We start from the raw sequence: 20272 nt of genomic DNA, 5'->3' as shown, positions 1-20272 counted from the left end.
TGACCAGGACAAACTTGAAAGTTACAGGCCAGTATCCAACATCCCGTTTCTAGGGAAACTCACAGAACAAACAGTCTGTGTTCAACTTAATGAATGGCTAGAAAAGAGTAACTGGCTAGATCCATGTCAATCTGGATTCAGACCCGATTATGGAACAGAAACGGTCCTCGTATCCCTGCTAGATGATCTTCACAGAAACCGAGACAAGGGATTCGCCTCGATGTTAGTACTGCTAGATTTCTCAGTAGCTTTTGACACTGTGGATCATGATATCTTGCTAGCACGACTGACAGAAACAGGTATCCATGGAACAGTACTTGCCTGGTTCAGATCCTATCAGACAGGCAACAATCCATAATGTTTGGCAACAACTCATCACCACCATGGACAATGACCTGCAGGGTACTACAAGGATCAATACTGTCACCTGTTCAATATCTACCTCAAGCCACTAGCTGAGCTGATTCGGTCAATGGACACTCAGTTCTACATCTATGCAGCTACTCATACCCATTGAACCTGACTTGCATACAGCCTTGAATAAACTGATTACTTGTCTAACATCAATTCAAGAATGGGCTAAACACAACAAACTTTGCCTGAACCCAAGTAAAACCGAGCTTCTCTGGGACCCTAACACAAGTGGATACATACCTGACATCAAAATCTCTTTTGGGAAGTATGAACTCCCCCTCAAATCACAAGTCAGGAACCTTGGAATACAGTTAGATTCAACACACTCTGATTCCCCAAATCCGAGCAACCTTCAAGAGCTGCTTCTGCTATTTGCGACAGCTACGCTGCCTCTCTCCTTACATCGAGAAGATAAATCTTATCCCAGTTGTGCATGCCATAGTAACATCAAGACTGGATTACTGCAATGCACTATACAATGGTCTGACTACAAAGGGCCTGCTCCAGCTCCAGTTGATTCAGAATGCAGCAGCAAGACTCATAGAAGGTTGCAAGTGACATGACCACATCACACCATTTTTGCAAAAACTTCATTGGCTACCAGTACAATAAAGGGCTAAATTTAAAACTATGTCTGATCTTCAAGGCCCTGAAAGGAAATGGCCCAGAGTATCTGAAGAATAGGATGATCCTCCACACACCATCAAGGACACTAAGGTCCGCCCAAGGACTTTCACTAACTACACCCTCTCCAAAAGACATTACACGATGTGATACCCGCAAGTGAGCCTTCTCCAGAGTAGCCCCCACACTCTGGAATGCATTGCCTGAAAGGCTCCGCTTAACACAAGACTATCTGTACTTCAGGAAGCAGGTGAAAGCTTGGCTCTTCAACCAAGCCTTTAATGGAAGAAGTAACTAAAACTTGTTAGGCTCACTCACACACACAAGGATTGAATCGGGCTGCACATACTGCAGTGGGACATGTTTATCCACTCCTACCCTAGCTGAGATGATATTTAACCATCTCTCTGACCTCATGTGCAACTTTCTTCAAATCAGTCACCTTACTTTCTAATTCTTCCTACTTTTTTACACATATGTTACATGTATGTTACCATGTATGTATGCAACTTAACACATTACCATTTGTAATTCTGTTACCCGGAAATGGCAACCGCCATTACGGCAAATGTAAGCCACATTGAGCCTGCAAATTGGGAAAATGTGGGATACAAATGCTACAAATAAATAAATAAAATAAATAAAAATCAATATGTTACAACTTTGCCTTACCCTTCACTACCAATTATAATGTTCTATTACGTATTGTGTAGTCATTGCAAGTAGTATACCATTCTATTTTTCCTTACTTGGGTACCTTGGCTTCCTATGATCTATAACTATCTAATCCCAAGGATAAACGTATGTAATGACCCTGACCTCCAGTGCTGCAGTAAATTTCTTTATCAAACAGACCTCAATACCTCCACCCCTGGTCTAACACCTATTGGTGAAACCGAACCTTTATACAAAGGATTCCAGGGATTCTGTGGGGTTAATTCTTATCATAGGTCATAATTTTATTCAAAAATGCTGTTTGTATTTTACCAATAAAACTGCTTAATGCTGCATTGGCTGGTCTTAATCACCACATACTTTCACATCTTACATAAAAAATCTCCTAACTCAAATATTTGCACGAGATACCCCTTATCACAATACTTTCATTTTCTATTTTCATAATAATCCACCATTTACTTTCGTCCCTTAAAAAATGCACTTAACTGAATTAAATTTGATCTTCTCCAGCCGGCTGGTGCATACTCTGGGCCCGTGAAGTTTCTGGTGGTATTTTCTCTGACCTGGGGATCTCTTCGTAACGCCGTAAATTTCCTTAAATTTCAACTTAATGTTGTCAACTCTGTTCCTTCTTTATTTCTATATTGCTGTTTTATTTTCGACAAGCACGTCTTGTTTCGCGATCTCAATCGCTGCTTCAGGAACTTTTTATTTTAATTTTTATTCCGATGTTTCAATTGCACAAGATGGCCGCGGTTTTTTATATGACGCCTTCAAAGACGTCTTCCAATCCCTTTAGTTCTTTTATTTAAAGGGGCTACTAGTAGAACGCCTTCCATTCAACGTTCTTATTCAGTCCTCTAGGCATAGTTGTTTTAAATTGATAAATCAATCTTTGTTCACGCTGCCATAGTTGTTGTTTAACATCCCCCCCTCTCTTACCCTTATCAATTACTTCCAACACTATGAATTGCATTTGTTCAAAAAAATGGCCCTTTTCTGCACAATGTTGTGCCATGGGTGCTTCTGGTTTTTTATGCACTATTCCATGTTTATGCTCTATTATCCGTGTTTTAAATTTTCTGGAAGTATGTCCTATATAGATCTTGCTACACGGGCATCTACATGCATATATAACATTTTCTGTTTCACAATTAGATTGACCTCTCACCTTAATTAGTTGTTGCCCATTTTCCCACTCTAGAATCGATCCTTCTAGAATGTTTGGACAGATACTGCATCTACCACACTTTTTATGGATGCCCATACTTATATGATCTTCCGTCCATACGTCTGATTTACAGAGAGTGTCCTGCAAATTCGTGTTTCTCTTATATGACACCATCAATCTTTTTTCTTTGAATTCTTGCTGTGTTTGAAGTATACCCCAATGTTTTTTCATTGGTGGTATACCATGCCATACTTTGTATTGTTACTTGAATATTTTTACTGCTGTAATTGCCTATTGCTCATGTTTGATCTATTCTTACTGTACACCGCCTTGAGTGAATTCCTTCAAAAAGGTGGTAAATAAATCCTAATAAATAAATAAATGCATTTTGAACTGCAGAACATGAAGAATGTGTAAAGACGTTTGTAAGTCATGCTGTCCTTTCCATACCCTCCCCCCCCACCCCTCCCAGAATAGGACTAGTGTAAGGTAACAACTAATGAGAGAAAAAGCTGCCAAGGCAACAAGGCATACCAGGGGGCAAATCTATACTGTCTAATTGCCCTGCCTGGCTAAGCAAAGGCTCTGAGCTCTACTCAGGACACAGGAACACTACCCACCCAGACATACAGAGAAATCCTCAGGAAGAAGCTAAAAACCTGAAATTGGCCTTTTATTTCAGGTTGACCGCTGCAATGTTTAATATGATGACGTACTCCTCATACAAGGGGCTCCCAATAATTCAAGAGCCCTCTTTAAACTATCAAGCACTGCCCTGCAATATCGATGTGTACATTCAGTCATGTACTTCTCTAACACTGATCAACTGAAACAAAAAAATCAAGTTTAAAAAGCAGCTGGGTCCTTCAGATTCATTCAAGTGGGACACTGTGTATAAGGACTGACAGACTTGGATTTGGCATGTGTTTCATATAAAGGAAAGGACATTTAACTGCTGCACTTCATTCCAACTGAGCACTAAAATCTGATTCAGGTTTTCTGTCTGCCCTTGGCTGTGTCATGAACACAGTAGTAAGGTTCCACGTTAGGAGTTACGGATCAAGAAAGGGATCTGGGTGTCGTCGTCGATGATACGCTGAAACCTTCTGCTCAGTGTGCTGCTGCGGCTAGGAAAGCGAATAGAATGTTGGGTGTTATTAGGAAGGGTATGGAGTCCAGGTGTGCGGATGTTATAATGCCGTTGTATCGCTCCATGGTGCGACCGCACCTGGAGTATTGTGTTCAATACTGGTCTCCGTATCTCAAAAAAGATATAGTAGAATTGGAAAAGGTACAGCGAAGGGCGACGAAAATGATAGTGGGGATGGGACGACTTTCCTATCAAGAGAGGCTGAGAAGGCTAGGGCTTTTCAGCTTGGAGAAGAGACGGCTGAGGGGAGATATGATAGAAGTGTATAAAATAATGAGTGGAATGGATCGGGTGGATGTGAAGCGACTGTTCACGCTATCCAAAAATACTAGGACTAGAGGGCATGAGTTGAAGCTACAGTGTGGTAAATTTAAAACGAATCGGAGAAAATTTTTCTTCACCCAACGTGTAATTAGACTCTGGAATTCGTTGCCGGAGAACGTGGTACGGGCGGTTAGCTTGACGGAGTTTAAAAAGGGGTTAGATAGATTCCTAAAGGACAAGTCCATAGACCGCTATTAAATGGACTTAGAAAAATTCCGCATTTTTAGGTATAACTTGTCTGGAATGTTTTTACGTTTAGGGAGCGTGCCAGGTGCCCTTGACCTGGATTGGCCACTGTCGGTGACAGGATGCTGGGCTAGATGGACCTTTGGTCTTTCCCAGTATGGCACTACTTATGTACTTATGTACTTATGAGATAACAGAGTAAGGAATTCCTCTGTTGACACACCCCTCTCCTCCCATCTCTGGGGTGTTTGCCTTATCTGGGACTGCCACAGGGGAATCCCTCAGGTTGCCAGGTCCCTCCCAAGCTTGTATGTTGAGCCCTCAAGCTGATAACGCTCCCTCCACCTCCTCCACCCACCCAGTGCTATCATTTTCTTTCACCTAAAGCAATGTGGGGAAGAGGAGAAGTCATATTTCCCAGAATCATCACCTCCTCTTAACAAGAAATGGTAAAATGCCAAAGCACTAGCCAAGCATAGACTTGTCAGGGCACAGTGTGAGGCAGTCTTGCTGTGTGTCTGCAGCAGATTGTATGTCAGACAGCGCCTGGCTTTTACCAGAACCCTGCCCACTCAGGGCTTTGAGGAGTTTTTCCTTACCTTAATAAGGAGCTCCCGGCTCAGAGAATGGTTGTTTTCATCTGAAAATATTTCAGATAACTCCAAGAAGATCCGGAAGCTCTCCCTGTCCAAAACATAAGGAAATTGTAGCTGATTACCTGGGTACATGTGGAGAAGTAAGTGTAGAGGACAAGCAACTTGCCTTTGTGTAGTAAATCCTAACTACATGACATCTCTCCCTCATCTACACGTGAATGGCTGCTGATGGCTACAGTTTGCAGTTGAGCTCACTACTCGGATCTGCAACACATGTGAGACCCAGAGCCAATGTGCATTACCCTGTATCATGACATACAACGCTGGTGGAGGAATCATCTAACGGCTAGTGTAGTGGGGTGAGAACCTGGGGAACTGGGTTCAATTCCCACTGCAGCTCCTTGTGACTCCGGGCAAGTTCCTCAAATTTCCATTACCCCAGGTACAAAAACAGATTGTGAACCCACTCGGGACAGACAAAGTACCTGCATATAATTCATGTAAAAGCACTTTGGTTGTACCATAGAAAGGCGGTATATCAAATCTATGATCCTTGACCCTTACTGATCCCTCTCGGAGGCCTCGCCTCTCCTCTCCATTCAGCCAGAATTATTCAGCTCATATCAAGCTATCTAGGAGGAGTATGACATGTTCTACAGATTGGTACCTAATAAATCAGGTGTTTGGGGACTGCGTCAGAAGCCTTTCTGCATTCACATGATCAAATGTGCTTAGTTACCTCTGCAGTGGCTGTAAGCTGGCCACTGTCTCCAGCTCTGGAACTCATCCCTAGCTTACAGATGGACAGAAAGGACAGAGTGAAGAAGGGGGGGGGGGGGGGGGGGGTAGTGGAGATGATCTGCAGGAGTGGTTAAATTACCTGGCCACCTCATCCCAGGTTTTCTTGAGCCTGTGAATGGCATTACATTGCAGGGCGGAGAGGATGGCACGCAGAGAGGAGAAATTCTTCAGCATCCGACACTCCTGAGCAGAAACCACAAAGAGTGAGTCACCAGCACAAGAATGCTCAGAAGGCAATATACAAACAATATAACCTTTTCTGTCATGCACAAGGCACTCATACCCCTACCTCTACTGGCATACGTTTGTGCTCTCCTCAGAAAGTGAAGTGTGCTTAGACAAAATATAGGAATGCTGCTATTTAATTCTAATAATCTGTCTCATGGTTAAGAGGACTCCTTCCTAGCTCTCCTGGATTTGCCCTGCCCCATACACACTTACTCTTACATGATCTTACAACATTACTAAGACAATGTGGCCCTGTTCTCATCCAACTGCCATCTGGGGATTTGGGCCCAAGGATTCCCTAGAGCAGCAGGTACATGAGTCACAGACTTAACCAGAGAAGAAACAAACATTAGTAGCAGGGGTCCTGGCTACTGAACACCTTTTAGACCACCTTGGAGTCTTTAACCCATTTGTAAGACAGATTCACGGCTGGCAGGCTGGGCCTTTGAGGTTTGAGTGGGGAGGGAGGGGGGAATACTGGACGCACAGACAAAAAGGAAGATCAACGAATTAAGGTGATCAGGGAAACAGGAATCTTCTTACCCGCGCAATGTCAATCCATCGCTCCACCACCTTTGCCCTCTGTTGGGGTTTCAGGGCCCTGTCACCAAGGCACGTAGCAATGACACAGTTGGTAACACTGTTGAATTGTGAGACAGTGGCACGGATGGTAGGTGCCAGGTGCTCTTTTCCTTTCTTGTCCCGCTGGGACCAGATGCAGCCCAGGCAATGGTAGGGCACCACTTTCTTAAAGAGGTCCTGCAAAGAAAAAGAAGGCCACAGTCTTACTGCCATTCTTCAAGGGAAACACTTAGAGGCTGATTTTCAGACCACAGGAGTTAGATCAGCTAACTCCCGCAGTTGGCATTGAGAGCTGATATTCAATGCCAGGCCATTTCCCGTGACCACTATTGAATATTTGGTTTAATTTTGGCCGGTCAGACTTTAACCGGCCAAACTAATGTTCAGCGTTGGCTGGTTAAAGTCAGACCAGCCAAAGATATTCCAGGGTTTCACGTGGCCAAAAATGGTCGCCAAACTTGGTCAATCTGACTTTAAAAGTTGGCGGATAGCCGGTTATATCGCCCAATATGGCCACACAATTTGGCCAATCTGACTTTAAAAATTGGATAGCTGGTTATATATCTGAAAACACAAAACCCTTCTCTACCAGCCTCCAGAATCACTATCAACTTTTCTCCACACTGTCCAGCAATAGAGAGAAAGAGAAAAATGAAGACATCTGGACCCAGAGCCTGGCCATGCTTACCAATCGCAAATGTAAACTGCACTGCGCCCTGGAAAGCAACCCCCCAAAATGGACAACCTAAGGGCATGGATCTTCTACTGTACAATAACGAAGGGGATACCAGCAGAAACTCCAAATGAATGAAACAAAATACTAGTATGCATCACAAGAAAAAAAACGACCACTCCAACAATTGGAAGAGCCTATCACCACCTAAACAAAAATGCAGAGGCCAAACAACCAACCAGCAACATGAAATCAGACATGAACACCACCAAGAGCAAAACAGGCAGACCACACAGATAACTACAATCTGTTAAAAAACCCCAACAACAACATTAAACACAACACGTACGTCCTGATACAAATAGGTTACATAAAGGTGAGATTAAGACAGCACTACTAAGAGACTGGATAGAAACGGAACAACTCAGACTACTGCTCATAACCGACACATGGCTGCACCTCAAAGACGACCCTGCACTACTAGACCTATGCCCACCAGGATACAAAATAGTACATATCAACAGAATCAAAAGGAGGGGAGGAGGCACTGCAATAATATACAAATCCTCCTTCACAGCAGAAGCTGTCGCTAAACATATTTTTTATTTTTTTTATTTTTGTTACATTTGTACCCCGCACTTTCCCACTCATGGCAGGCTCAATGCGGCTTACATGGAGCAATGGAGGGTTAAGTGACTTGCCCCGAGTCACAAGGAGCTGCCTTGTGAAATCCTGGCATGCAAAATCACCGACAAAATACTAACTGACCAACTATGCATCACATTATTCTACCGCCCTCCAGGAAGCTGGACATAGTAACATAGTAGATGACGGCAGAAAAAGACCTGCACGGTCCATCCAGTCTGCCCAACAAGACAACTCATGTGTGCTACTTTTGTGTATACCCTACTTTGATTTGTACCTGTGCTCTTCAGGGCACAGACCGTATAAGTCTGCCCAGCACTAGCCCCGCCTCCCACCACCGGCTCTGGCACAGACCGTATAAGTCTGCCCAGCGCTATCCCTGCCTCCCAATCTCCAGTCCCGCCTCCCACCACTGGCTCTGGCACAGACCGTATAAGTCTGCCCCACACTATCCCCGCCTCCCAACCTCCAGCCCCGCCTCCCACTACCGGCTCTGCTATCCAATCTCGGTTAAGCTCCTGAGGATCCTTTCCTTCTGAACAGGATTCCTTTATGTTTATCCCACGCATGTTTGAATTCCGTTACCGTTTTCCTCTCCACCACCTCCCGCGGGAGGGCATTCCAAGCATCCAACACTCTCTCCGTGAAGAAATACTTCCTGACATTTTTCTTGAGTCTGCCCCCCTTCAATCTCATTTCATGTCCTCTCGTTCTACCGCCTTCGTATCTCAGGAAAAGGTTCGTTTGCGGATTAATACCTTTCAAATATTTGAACGTCTGTATCATATCACCCCTGTTTCTCCTTTCCTCCAGGATATACATGTTCAGGTCAGCAAGTCTCTCCTCATACGTCTTGTTACGCAAATCCCATACCATTCTCGTAGCTTTTCTTTGCACCGCTTTGATTCTTTTTACATCCTTAGCAAGATACGGCCTCCAAAACTGAACACAATACTCTAGATGGGGCCTCACCAACGACTTATACATTGGCATCAACACCCCCTTTCTTCTGCTGGTCACACTTCTCTCTATACAGCCCAACAACCTTCTAGATACAGCCACCGCCTTGTCACACTGTTTCGTCACCTTCAAATCCTCAGATACTATCACCCCAAGGTCCCTCTCCCCGTCTGAACCTATCAGACTCTCGCCACCTAACACATACGTCTCCCGTGGATTTCTATTCCTTAAGTGCATCACTTTGCATTTCTTCGCATTGAATTTTAATTGCCAGACCTTAGACCATTGTTCTAGCTTCTTCAAATCCTTTTTCATGTTTTCCACTCCCTCCGGGGTGTCCACTCTGTTACAGATCTTAGTATCATCCGCAAATAGGCAAACTTTACCTTCTAACCCTTCAGCAAGGTCACTCACAAATATATTGAACAGAATCGGCTCCAGCACCGATCCTTGAGGCACTCCACTACTCACCTTTCCTTCCTCCGAGCTAACTCCATTCACCACCACCCTCTGGCGTCTGTCCGTCAACCAGTTCCTAATCCAGTTCACCACTTTAGGTCCTATCTTCAGCCCATCCAGTTTATTTAAAAGCCTCCTGTGGGGAACCGTGTCAAAAGCTTTGCTGAAATCTAAGTAGATTACGTCCATAGCTCATTCCTGATTCAATTCTCCTGTCACCCAATCAAAAAACTCAATGAGATTCGTTTGGCACGATTTCCCAAGATGATTTCACTGACTTTGTATCAAACATTTACACCAATCACCCAAATGTCCTATTAATAGGTGACACAAACCTGTACCTAGAATAACAAAATGACACAAAGACCAGAACACTAATGAACTTCATAAACCAATGGAACTTCAGAGCAGCACAAGGAGTCTCATCATACACAAAAGGACACCAGTTAGACAAACTAGCCCACAGATTTTCAACAAGTAACAACCACATATTAACAAACCACACATGGGAAGAGTTACCATGGTCAGACCACAACAAGCTCACTTACACATTACAGTGCAAAGAAAGTGGCAAGAAAAGAGAGCCAAGAACCCAACACACTTTCACAACTAGAGGAAAAGTAGACAACCACACATTCTGGACAACAACAATAAATGAACTCAATGACATAACACCCGAGGATAACCACTTCATGAGAAACTGGGACAAAACAAGTGAAAACACACTAAACAAAACAGCACCACTCAAAACAAAAACAAAAATCACAAAACAACCACGTCCCTGGTTTAATGACAAACTACTACACATAAAGAAACTCTGTAGGAAACTCAAAAGAGCATGGGCCAAAAGTAAAACAGACACAAACAAAACCATATGGAAAAAAGCCATAAGAACATACACAAACAGCATAAAGAAAGCGAAAGCAGAACACTACAGTACATATATGAACCTCAACCAGACCAATATGAAAAAAATAATCAAGCTTATGAACAAACTACTGAAAACCCAGAACATACTGGCAACAACTGAAACACCATCAACTGCAGACGAGCTTGCACAATACTTCAAAAACGAAATAACACAAGCTCAAAACTTGCAAAGTCACAAATAATCACCACAGACTACCTACAGGACTGCGAAACACATGATAACCACACCACAGCAGACAGAATATGGACCATGTTCAAACCACCCCAACAAGACACAGTAAAGACACTACTGACAAAATACGCGCATGCATACTGCCTACTTGTCAAATGCCCCAACTACATGATGAAAAACCCACCATACTGGTTCATTGAGTACCTCACCAAACACATCATATACACATTTGAAAGAGGTCAATTTCCAACAGACAAAGGCGACATAGTACTCACACCTATCCCCAAAAACACTACCAGCAAGATCAGCGATACCACAAATTACAGACCAGTAGCATCAATATCACTACTGATCAAAACGATGGAAGGTCTAGTAACACAGCAACTAACAGAATACTTGACAAAATTCTCAATTCTTCATAAATCCCGATCAGGTCTCAGACCACCATACAGCACTGAGACAGTCATAACCACCCTGATAACAAAATTCAGAAGCATAATATGCCAAGGACAAAACGTATTACTACTACAATTCGACATGTCAAGTGCATTCAACCTAGTAGACCACACCACACTAATGACACTGCTTGACAACATAGGAATCAGCGTGCAGTGGCAACATGGTTCAATGGCTTCCTAAAGACCATATCCTACATTGTAAAGGTGTCCAATCAAACATCAGCCTCATGGATCTCTGAGTGCAGTCATCACCAATACTGTTCAATGAAATGAGGGCGCTGCTCTGAAAAAAACTGGAATTAATGGGTTTCAACCCATTTATATATGTAGACAATGTCATCATCTTCATACCTTTCCAAAATATCACAAACAAACATACAGAACAAAATTAAAAAAAAAAGAATTGGACAACATGGAAGAATGGGCAACAACTCAAACTGAAAAGAGACAAAACCAAATTCCTAGTACTATCCAGCCCACACATCTCCACATCTACCAACTATTCACAATCAACCAACAAACATATCACATCGAAACACAAATTAAAATACTAGGAATCATTCTCGACAAACATCTAACACTGGACAATCAAATATCAGCATGCTTCAAGTATCAAAATGCTTAAAAAACACTATGGAAACTGAGAAAAAGAGAGTATTTCCCCAGGCAATCTTTCCGGATACTGGTCCAATCAATGATATTATCGCAACTAGACTACTGCAATGCAGCATACGTAGGGTGCAAGGAAAACACACTAAAATTGCTCCAAACAGTCCAAAACATGGTAGCAAGACTGATTTTCAAGAAATCGAAATATGAAAGAGCAACCCCACTGCTTGAAACACTACATTTGGCAAGAATATTTTTCAAAGCGAGCACCCTAATCTTCAAGATACTATTTGGAATGGCACCCAAATATATGCTTAACACGATTTAACTATCCTCAAGAAATGCCAGCCCAGTAAACAGAAACTACCTACTCCTACATCTACCCAACTGCAAAAACACCATCTACAAATCTATATACACAGCAGGATTTAACTACCTGGGTTCCAAATAGTGGAACTCGGTACCAAAAACCATAAGAAGCATCACAAATCTCCTCCAATTCAGAAAAGAAATTAAAACCTACCTCTTCAAAAAATTCTACAGCAAATCACAAAGATATCATCGCCTTCCTTTCAAATCTACCTTTTCAAAAACTATATGAATAAACATCATCAAAACTCTACAACTGAACACAAAAGCTACAACTACGTTTTCCTCGTCAAATCTGTCTCTTCAAAAACTCTATGAATAACCACACGAACTATAGATGCTCTCTCTACATTGCACAATGCTATTGTAACTCCACCAAAATGTGAACTGTAAGCCACTGTGAATCGAAATTTGTTTTTGGATAATAATGGGATACAAGAATGCATAAATAAATAAATTATATAGCCCGATATAACCAGCTATTTGCTAGCTGCTAACCAGCAATATTCAGCAATACATGGCTAGCCATGTTACTGACGAATATCAGTGGATAGCTGGTTTTCCTGCATTTAACCAGCCAGGTGCCAGCAGAGGGAACTTTTTCTAAAGCCATAAGGGGCAAGAGCAAGGGGGCTCTGCTCCTACTCCAATGATCCTCATGGACCACCAGGAACAGCAGGTAGGCCTGGGGGTGAGGGGCTACCTAGAGGTCAAGGGGATTGGGTGTGAGGGTTTCTTTATGGCATGGGCTGGAAGGAGGGGGGAAGGGATAAGGGGGGCTTTTTTTGGGGTTGTAAAAAGTTATGCAGCTGTCAGCAAATATTCAGTCAGCAACTGCATTGCTAAGTGGGCAGAATTAGAACAGTTTTGAGCTGTCTTATAGTCGCCCGATTAGCTATGCGGATGCCAGTACTGAATACCGACACCTGCAAAACCCCGGGCTCCTTCCTAATACCACCCCCTGTATGTACCGCCCCTGACCTGCCCATTTTTAAATGAGTTGTCAGAGACAATATTCAGCAGCCCTGCCCAGTTTAGTGTCACTGAATAATAGGGTTTAGGTGGCCCTAGGGGATTTTAGTGGGCAGGAGCTTCTGCCTGCTTAAATCAGTTTGAATATTGGCCTGGTTAAGAATAATTTACAACAGATGAGATGCTTATGCAATTGTCTCTTCCTGGAACTGGAAACTAGCGTAAGCAGAAAATTAGCAAGAGAAGAACAAATCAGTGAAGAAAGAAAGCAGCGATTTGGCAAATAAATGATCCATGCACTGGTGAAAGGTGAGGACGGGGAGGAGCTGACAGACACACTCACCGCATCCATCACAGTCAACTGTTCTGCCACCATTTCCGAAGAAAAGGAGAGGAATTCTGCCTTCCCCTCGCCCACGCTTTCGTTCTCCTCCAGCAGCCGAAAGGTGCAGCTAGAATGGTCAAGTACTGCAAGAGAGGAGACAGAAAATCTGGGTTGCTCAGAAATCAAACTTCTCACACTGGTCTATCATTAAGAAGACCTTTCCCTAAAACACAAGATATCCGAGGCCCTTTTCAGTTGAGTCCATCCCTAGCTTCCAGCTGGATCCATAATACTTAAAGAGCTTTCTCTAATTTGCCCTTAAAACTTCCCCAGCAACACAGATTCCAACCACCAGCCCCGAGTAACTTGTTCCAGTACTTTACTACTGTCAGAACCAGAACCTTCCCCTCTGCTGGAACGTTTTTTATCCAGTACAGTAGAAATGAAGTTTTCAAAGCCATTTCCCTAGGTAAGAAAGTACTCTACTGAAAACTGCCCACCTTAATGCCAAAAAAACCTCACACTGCCCTACAACATGGAGTAACTTTGCCCGAATTGCTCGGAGACATTCCCAAGAGTGTGTGTGTGTGTATGGGTGTGGAAACAGCAGATTAATCGCAGGAGTCTTTTGCTATTGCCACTTAAATACACAGATCTATGTACGGTGATACAATCTCGGGCTCCTAATCCTGAACCCAGAGCATTTCATCCTGAAATCCACATATTAAGTATCAGAAGTTTTTATTGAGGCTCTGAAACCTCTCATTGGCAAGGCTCTGATCTTGCAACCCAGTACAACAAGGAAGGTGGTTAACACTCCTTATATCCCAGTGTTGGGGATCAAAGAACAGCTGCAAGTGTGTCCTTTTGCCCCTGCTTCCCCCCCCCCCCCCCTCAAGAGTCTCATTGCTTTGGAATTATTCTGTGACCCTCACCTTCCTTATCGTCCTCACTGTTCTGCTGCCGCTGGAATTGCACCAGTAGATTACAGGCTCGTCGCTCCAAATCAGAGCCAGGGATGTTGTGGCGTACATAAGAGATGAGCTTCTTCAGGCACAGGAACTCGGGGGGTCTACGAAAGTCCTCCGAATACTGGTCCAGCCATGCCCCCAGGATGGAAGAGATAGTGCTAGGAGAGAAAGCCTCCAGTTAGATAGCAACCAAGGATGGGAGCCCTGAGCAGAGTTGCCTGCAATGCAGGTGACAGAAGAAGAGCGAACAGTGCCCTGTCTACATTCAGAAACCAGGACACAGGGCTTGGAGCTCCAGCCACGAGCACCAGGACTTAATTTATGATCAAACATCAAAGACTCCACTCACTTCTTTAACTCCAGTCTGTCGTCCACCATATGCCGGGAGTGGTCCCCATTCACCTGGGTGTGGAGTCTGCCATATCTGCTGAGACACAAAAGGGTTACAGAGGGAATAGTAGGGAAAGTCTATTGTGTGCTAAAGCTGGCTGGAGGTCACAGAGGCTACGTGTTCACATTCCTGGCCACAGCCTGCTGCAGGCATGTGCAGAGGGTAAAGAGTTCCTAGCTCAGAGGAATCTGGGTAAGCCAATGATGTAACCAGAGGGGAGGAGAATGAGATTTTTAAAAAATAAATGAATGGGCTTCACTCACAGCTAGTGTCTGCTGAATTAGGAAAGGAGCTGGTAACCACCAACTCCACAGCACGAGTTGAGCACATGAGGCAGCAAGTGGAGCTCTGAAGAGGCTCTGAATCTCTTTGCCTGGAATCTTATTTTCCTCCCCATGTTCTACTCTTTATTAAAGATGGGGGTGACCAGCAGTTTTGGGACCTAGGGCTCCCTGTTTCACACATGCTGGCCACTGGAATCTCACTTCAGAATCAGAGTGCACAAGGCTGAGCTGAGGGGCTTCCTCCAGGCAGTAAGACAGTATCTAAATTCAGAGGCAGACAGAGACCCAGCTGTAGGCATAGCCGGGAGAATTATGTACCACTCTACCATCGCGATACACATACGCAATACTGTATACTAAAAGGAGCACTTACGAGGACAAACCAGAGTTAAGTTAGTGCATTTTGGTGTTACTGGTGCAACGTGAGCAACTTTACTGAACTGGCATCTTTACAGTACCAGGCAGAACTACAATGTCCATCCAGTGTACACCCAGCCCTAGATTATCACCGGCTTTCTCCCAGTGCCCCATTCTCAGGATTGTCTGCGCTTTCCCTGGGATATCTGGGAGTCTCAAATAGTTTTTGCCCCATCACCTTCCCCGAGAGGCTGTTCCATAAAATCACTGCCCTTTTCTCTGAAGAAATACTTCCTTATTCTACTCTTCAAGCCTCGTACCATGACCTCCTGATCCAGAACTCCTTTCTCACCTGACATCTTGTGTCTTACATTTCAGCCTGGGCCTCTAGTGACCCATGGACTCCACAGTTGCCACCCACTGCCCTGTCCAAGGACCCTCACCTGTTAAGCAGCAGGTCTAGGACTTGTTTGGTGCTGGCAAAGGCTCGGTAAGTGCACAGGAAGATGGTGACATAGGTGGAGTCATTGCCCTTGAAGGCCGAGACAAGATATTCCACTAGCTTCTCCAGCGTCCCTGCCTTTATTGTGCGTACTTTACATGTCTCATACAGACTTAAGGCAGAGTCTGTCTCGAGCTGAAAAAGAAGAAAGGGGAAAGGCACAGAAAATAATGATAATCATTGAAGTTCCAGGGGAATAGAATCTGGCATTGAGGTTATGCAGGATATCCCTGGGGGATTTCAAGTTGTGACCTTTTTGAACTTCAGAGCCCCTTCACCATCAGCACGCCTAGAACGTCATCAAAACTTTTCCCCACACCCTACTAGTAATGGGCCAGAGCCACTTCTGATCCCCCCAGCAATGTGTGCAGATTTCTACCACCAGGGGGAAATGCCAGTCATGGACTCTGTATGCAATGGCTAGGACATAGCCATGGGATAACAGCCCATGACACCTCACACTCAGAAATGAAAGTAAGGAGTGGCCTAGTGGTTAGAGCACCAGTCTTGCAATCCAGAGGTGGCCAGTTCAAACCCCACTGCTGCTCCTTGTGATTTTGGGCAAGTCACTTAACCCTCCATTGCCTCAGGTACAAACTTAGACTGTGAGCCCTACTGGGACAGAGAACTATCCAGTGTGTACCTGAATGTAACTCACCTTGAGCTACCACTGAAAAAGGTGTGAGTCAAATCTAAATAATAAAAAATAAATAATAATAAGGCTGGGGTGGGCTCTAACTGGACACTCAGACCCCCCCCCCCCCAAATTATTAATCAAATTATCCCAGAATCCATGCATTCAAGCTGGGTTCCCCATCTGGACACCACTGACTTGCTCTCAGCATCAGAAGATCCCAAAGTCTCTGTGGGAGCAGAACACCAGCACTCCAATCCCACCTTTTTTTACCATGACTCCTTTTGCCCCCCCCCCCCCCCCCCACTTAAGTAATACTGTAGGCCTGCACAGGACACAAACATGCATATATGCTTAAATTACTTTTCTTAAAACCTTCCCGTCCTTTCCAAGGAGTGAAGACATTCCAATCCAGAGAAAGCCAGCTTCAGGTTTTCAGCCCCCCTTCCCTCCCTCACAGTCCTCGATTGCAATCTCATCTATACAATTGCCTCCTCCTCTTGAACTGTGGATGCTCCCAGTGCAAATATTTACTCCAACAATTAAAGTGTAAGAGAAAAAAAAAGGGAGAGAGTAACTGAAAATAAGAAACTGGGAGGTCAGCCAGGTCTGGGACAGCTGCTTCTAAAGCTCACTGCTCCCACCCCAGCTCTCTCCCTTTCACTAAAGCACACCTCCAGGATAACAATAGTAAAACAAAAAAAGGAAAAACAAGACAAAAACGAAAAAATAAACAAAACTGATGTAGCAGTACAAATCATTTCATGGCAGTAAGTTTTTCTTGAGCAACAGCCAATATCTGTAATTCCACTCTGCGAGGCTACCGTATCAGGAATTGGTGATTATGCTTTGATGCATAAAGGGGTGAATATTATCATGATAAAATCCAGCTGTGCACAGCACGGGGACATTAAACATGTGTCTGTAAAAATAGCGCCAAAATAAAAACATTTTCAGGATTCACCGCCCTGGCCCAGCTCCCTCAAAGCCAGCACTGGAGAATGAAAATGGACCGTCTCCTAATCATTCTTCCATTTTTCTTCTTGGTCTCTGCTCCTGTTAAGTCTGTTTATGCAGGTCCCGAGGCCCCATAGCTGCCGTCAAAAGTCAGACAAAGCAGCAGAAATGGAAAATGCATTTCAAGAAGTTTCCCTCCCGTCTCCTCTTTATCCTGTCTTTGTCCCTAGGGTTACGCATTTATCAAACAAACGGGTTCCAACACATAACAGGATACAGACAAGAAAAAGAAAGGCCGTTTCTGTCCAACTCTTCCTCTTAAGAAAGTTATGTTGAGGAACAGAACTGATTTCAGAGACAGGAGATTCCACCATCCAGCCCCTGGAAGATATCTAAGTTATGATGCCCTTTTCCAAATGTTTTCAGAATGGAAGTTAACGCCCTCTTCTGGTTTCTTTTAAGATAACAGAGGGAAGTGAGGTGCAGAGCGGGAATGAGGTGCACTGACAGAGCTGTGTATTGATCTTGGTGTTGGATTAGCAGAAGGTGGTGTAGAGTGAGACTACAGATGTATAGGTCTCTGGGCTGGAGTAAGAGCGAGACTGAGGTGCACTGGCAATGATTTTGTTTGTTTTTAAGGCTTGACTATTCAAGAAAAATATATTTGTTTTCTCCTTGCAGAACATGTGACTCTAACCAAAGAGTAAGGAAGCAGAGGAATATATGTGAATGGGGGTGTACTTAGCAACTCTGTTCACCAAGGAGCCCATGCAGAAAGCCTCTTAGTATAGCCTGCATTCTACCATAAAATAAAATAAAAAAGATTACTGCAGCATGCTATAAATCAATGAGCATGCAAATTACTGTCACGATAAAAACTGCAGCGGTAATCCGTAGCTCACTGCTAAATGTCAGCTTTCCTGACGGTGCCTGAGCAGCAATTGGTTTGGGAACTGACAGAAAGGATGACACTGAAACCCCCACCCCCAAAAAAACCAAACTGCCGGCATCAGGATCTGGCTTTCTGCATGGCCCCCATCCCTGGTAGTCTAGTGGCTTCCCTCCCTCCCTCTCCCTTATCCAACCCAATCCCCTCCCATTCCCCCACAGTAAAGCTTAAAAATATCTTGTAGTCTAGTGTGCTCCCCATCCTCTAATCCAGTCTCTGCCCCCCCCATCCCTAACATCAGCACAAAAATTCCCAAGTTGATCTAGTGGGCCCCCTCCCTTCCCCCACCTGCCCACCATTGCATGTTAAAAGGAAAATGCCCTGGTGTCTAGTGGCACCCCTTAATCCCGACCCCCTTTTCAAGACCCCAGACCACCCCCCCCCCCCAAGTACCTGAAGGCAGGAATGATGCCCACTCGCTCCTGCCTCTGGCATCACCATCTACAAAATGGTGGTGCCTTGCCCCTCCCGGTGCATTCTGGGATACACCGGGCAGGGCCAGTTTACCATATAAGTGAAAAATTCCCTTATATGATAGATTGAGGGGGAGGGGCAATAGACTACCAGGCATTTTTAAGTTGTGCTGTGAGGGGACAGGGTTTAGGATCTGGTTGGGCTGGGAAGAAAAGAGAGGCCACTAGACTACCAGGGATAGGGGCTGGTGACTGAAGCAGTCTGGGACAGGGTGGTTGGGTTGGAGGAAGAGAAGCGGTGCTGCTAGTCACCCACTCCTCTCAAACAACCCTACTGTGGACCTGGCACAAATCTTCCTGTGCAGAACTCAGGGGAAAAACTTTTTTTTTTTTAATTATGCATGGCTGTGGGATAATAAATGATTACATTAACATACATTTTAATGCGTCTGTGGTAAGGTTTTCTGTGCAAGTTAACACTTGTGCTAAAACCCTTTTTCTGCATTGTTATCCCACAAACTGCGGTAACCACATGGGAAGTTTTCTGCATGGCCTCCAAATAATTCTACCAATACCAGACATACACCCTAGCATCCAGAGGACATGGTAACCTGCTTACTCACCCCCAGCCATCTCTGTCCCTTATTGGCCGTGTGGTGAAGCTGTACTTTGCGTAGTGATATACTGTAGATCACGCCTTCTTCCACCTCTTCTCCAATCTCCTGTGTGGAGCTCTAAAAGGAATCACACATGGACACCGTGAGCACAACTCGCTTTACAGATCCCAGTAATTACCACAGCAAAAGCCGCTTACTCAGGGCCATGAAACCTTTCTGAGTGACCAGTGGCCCTAACTGCACCATACCTGTGTGGTACTGAAGAAAAGAAGAGGGTTTTTGGTGGGGGGGGGGGGGGGAGATAGGAGTTCAGTACAATAAAGTAGACAAACTATCTTTGGTCAGGAAAACCCCCTGGGGGAGTTTCAATTTCTGAATTCTACTGAAACTTCTATGCAAACCTAGAGAGTTTGTCTAATGTATCAGAATTTCCAGCATAATTGGATCTCCTGGAATTGAAAATCTTGACAGATGCAGCCTCAGAACAACAACAACAACAACAACATCCATTACCAGTGCCCAGCCCTAGGAATTTCAGTTTATAATCTCCAGGAAGCTGTCACTTGCCATATGTCAAAGAAGGAGATTACCACCTTGATCTGTTACGGGATTAGCTGTACTTTACAATTGCACATTGACCACAGACATTTATCCTGACCACATATATAATAAACCACTGCAGCAGTGCAATCAGCGACAGGTCTGCAGAAATTGATGCATAATGCTTACTAGAACTCTAACACTGCCCGGTGTCCCATCACCTCATGAGCTTGTGCCACTAAGACCAGGCGTGGGAATGGGGCTAGAAGTTAGCTCTTTGGCCACTCAGCCTGATGAACCACGCCCCAGAACCATACAGAACCTGCCTGTC

At 44.3% G+C, this 20272-nt stretch overlaps 1 protein-coding gene across 3 annotated transcripts in view; it reads right to left on the bottom strand.

The window, feature by feature from the left end:
* The window catches only part of RALGDS (ral guanine nucleotide dissociation stimulator), a 122931-nt gene that overhangs the window by 15063 nt on the left and 87596 nt on the right, over positions 1-20272 (bottom strand). For all 3 annotated transcript variants that reach the window (XM_030207755.1, XM_030207756.1, XM_030207754.1), the window contains exons 2-9: positions 19408-19518; positions 15773-15966; positions 14647-14721; positions 14262-14455; positions 13345-13469; positions 6716-6931; positions 6024-6127; positions 5147-5231 (exon numbers count right to left, since the gene is read on the bottom strand). In XM_030207755.1, coding sequence (XP_030063615.1) covers positions 5147-5231; positions 6024-6127; positions 6716-6931; positions 13345-13469; positions 14262-14455; positions 14647-14721; positions 15773-15966; positions 19408-19518 — 1104 coding nt within the window. The remainder of the gene's footprint in view (positions 1-5146; positions 5232-6023; positions 6128-6715; positions 6932-13344; positions 13470-14261; positions 14456-14646; positions 14722-15772; positions 15967-19407; positions 19519-20272) is intronic.

Source organism: Microcaecilia unicolor, chromosome 6 (assembly GCF_901765095.1).
Source record: "Microcaecilia unicolor chromosome 6, aMicUni1.1, whole genome shotgun sequence".
NCBI lineage: Eukaryota > Metazoa > Chordata > Amphibia > Gymnophiona > Siphonopidae > Microcaecilia > Microcaecilia unicolor.
Note: the sequence above shows the minus strand (reverse complement) of the source record. Positions and strands in the feature narration are given on the sequence as shown.